This window comes from Sinocyclocheilus anshuiensis, unplaced genomic scaffold (assembly GCF_001515605.1).
Source record: "Sinocyclocheilus anshuiensis isolate Anshui unplaced genomic scaffold, SAMN03320099.WGS_v1.1 scaffold782, whole genome shotgun sequence".
NCBI classification, from domain to species: domain Eukaryota; kingdom Metazoa; phylum Chordata; class Actinopteri; order Cypriniformes; family Cyprinidae; genus Sinocyclocheilus; species Sinocyclocheilus anshuiensis.
In genome coordinates, this window is record NW_015546111.1 from 2,227,164 (window position 1) to 2,228,886 (window position 1,723).

Consider the following 1,723-nt stretch of genomic DNA (forward strand, 5'->3'; position numbering starts at 1 on the left):
TTGAATCGTCAGTGGCAAATTCTTTAAATATAAAAAATATGCGCCAGACAGTCCTTGCAAAGTTGGAACTGTCCCACTTTATAGAAACAGACACCGGCATTGTAGGCTACTCTCACATTTAAATCGCATCGTATGACCCCTTTAAAAAAATCTTTACCTATGATTCTCAATAAAGTTAATGAATAGTTACTGAATTGTTAGAGCTACAATGTAATTTGATGAAAGCTGATTAGGTTTTGATTAAGCTTCTCCATTGTGAATTGCAAATGATTTTTTGAATTGTGGCTAGTAGTGCACTTATTGTGTTTTATGCAGCACAAAGTTCAAACAAAGTGCATCAGTCTCATTTAAAGTTGTGACACTGTGGACTCACCACTAGAGGCCACTCTTACCACAATTATAGATCAGACAGACAAGTAATCTCGTTATTCATTTATGCAGCACAATTATGGACAACAATTTTACCCAAAGTGCTGTGCAAATTCAAAGAGCCCAATATCGAAATAAAAAAATAACATAAAATAAAAAACACAGACATTAAAATTGAGATTAATTAATAATTGCAACCAGCAGCAAAGAAAAAAAGAAAAAGGAAAAGAACAAAAGAGATGCCTCAAACAGTTTCAAAAGAAATAGAAATAGGGCTTTAAAGATCTAATTTTTGTAAATTCAAACAGTAGTAAAAATAAAATATATATAAATTCAGTATTCTAAGTGCAGTTTTGAGTTTTTGTGATTCTGGTTTTGTTTGTTTTGAATTATGGATTTTGGATATTGTTTCCTCGGATTGCAAATGAATTGCTGCAGATTAATTCTCACTCTTTTGTCTTGGTCAGATTCTTCACACATTGGTTTTGCACAATGTAAGACTACTATCAGTCGTCATATAATAAGGGTCTTGCCTATTTTGTGCTTCCTTTGCATAGTAAGGAGTGCTATGTTCTATTGTTATATGAATATTTATTCAAATATAATAATATTCATATTCATATATTATTACATAATATATTTAACAATTATAGTGGATGAATTTTGAAAATTAGAATGGATGATTCTGAGGAAGAATCTCCTAGATCAGAAATATAGATGCAAAACCTCATTTCCCAAAATGCAGTATCTGCAGTAGCCCCCTGTTCCTCCTCTCCTTCTTAAAGAGGGTTATTGTTTGGTTTAAGAAATTAATCTTAACTGACTGATGCCAAAGCACATCTTGGCACAAGACGATTTAACACTGACCTCACTTCCAGCTGCTTTTTTTAAGCAACAAGATTGCCCATCCTTTACAGTAAATGTCAGATCGTGTCTTCACCAGCAGAGTAATGGTGAAATGGAAAACATTTTTAAATTGAACATTTTGCTTCTCATAGATGTCAGACAAGTATTAAATTATAAAACAACATGTTTATGTGGGAAACAATTTTATATATATATATATATATATATATATATATATATGTGTATTAAAATAATCTGTATTGTTTTTCATTGATGTACTCCAGATACCTGGCCCTTGTTCATCCATTTCGCCTGTTGAGTCTCAGAACCAGATCCAGGACAATCCATATTAACCTGTTTGTATGGGCGACCTCCTTCATCATGGTTCTGCCAGCCTGGGTTCATGCTAAAGTGATCCGCTTCAGGGATGGTCTAGAGCAGTGTTTCCCAACCTTTTTTTAGTCGCGGCACCCTTTGGAAATTTTAACAAACTTGTGGCACCCTACAA

The 1,723-nt window shown here is 33.4% G+C and overlaps 1 protein-coding gene across 1 annotated transcript in view; it reads left to right on the forward strand.

Moving 5' to 3' along the window:
* The window catches only part of LOC107700674 (melanin-concentrating hormone receptor 2-like), an 11,460-nt gene that overhangs the window by 6,966 nt on the left and 2,771 nt on the right, over positions 1–1,723 (forward strand). Inside the window, exon 3 of the mRNA XM_016502409.1 lies at positions 1,500–1,655. Within this exon, the coding sequence (XP_016357895.1) occupies positions 1,500–1,655 (156 nt within the window). The remainder of the gene's footprint in view (positions 1–1,499; positions 1,656–1,723) is intronic.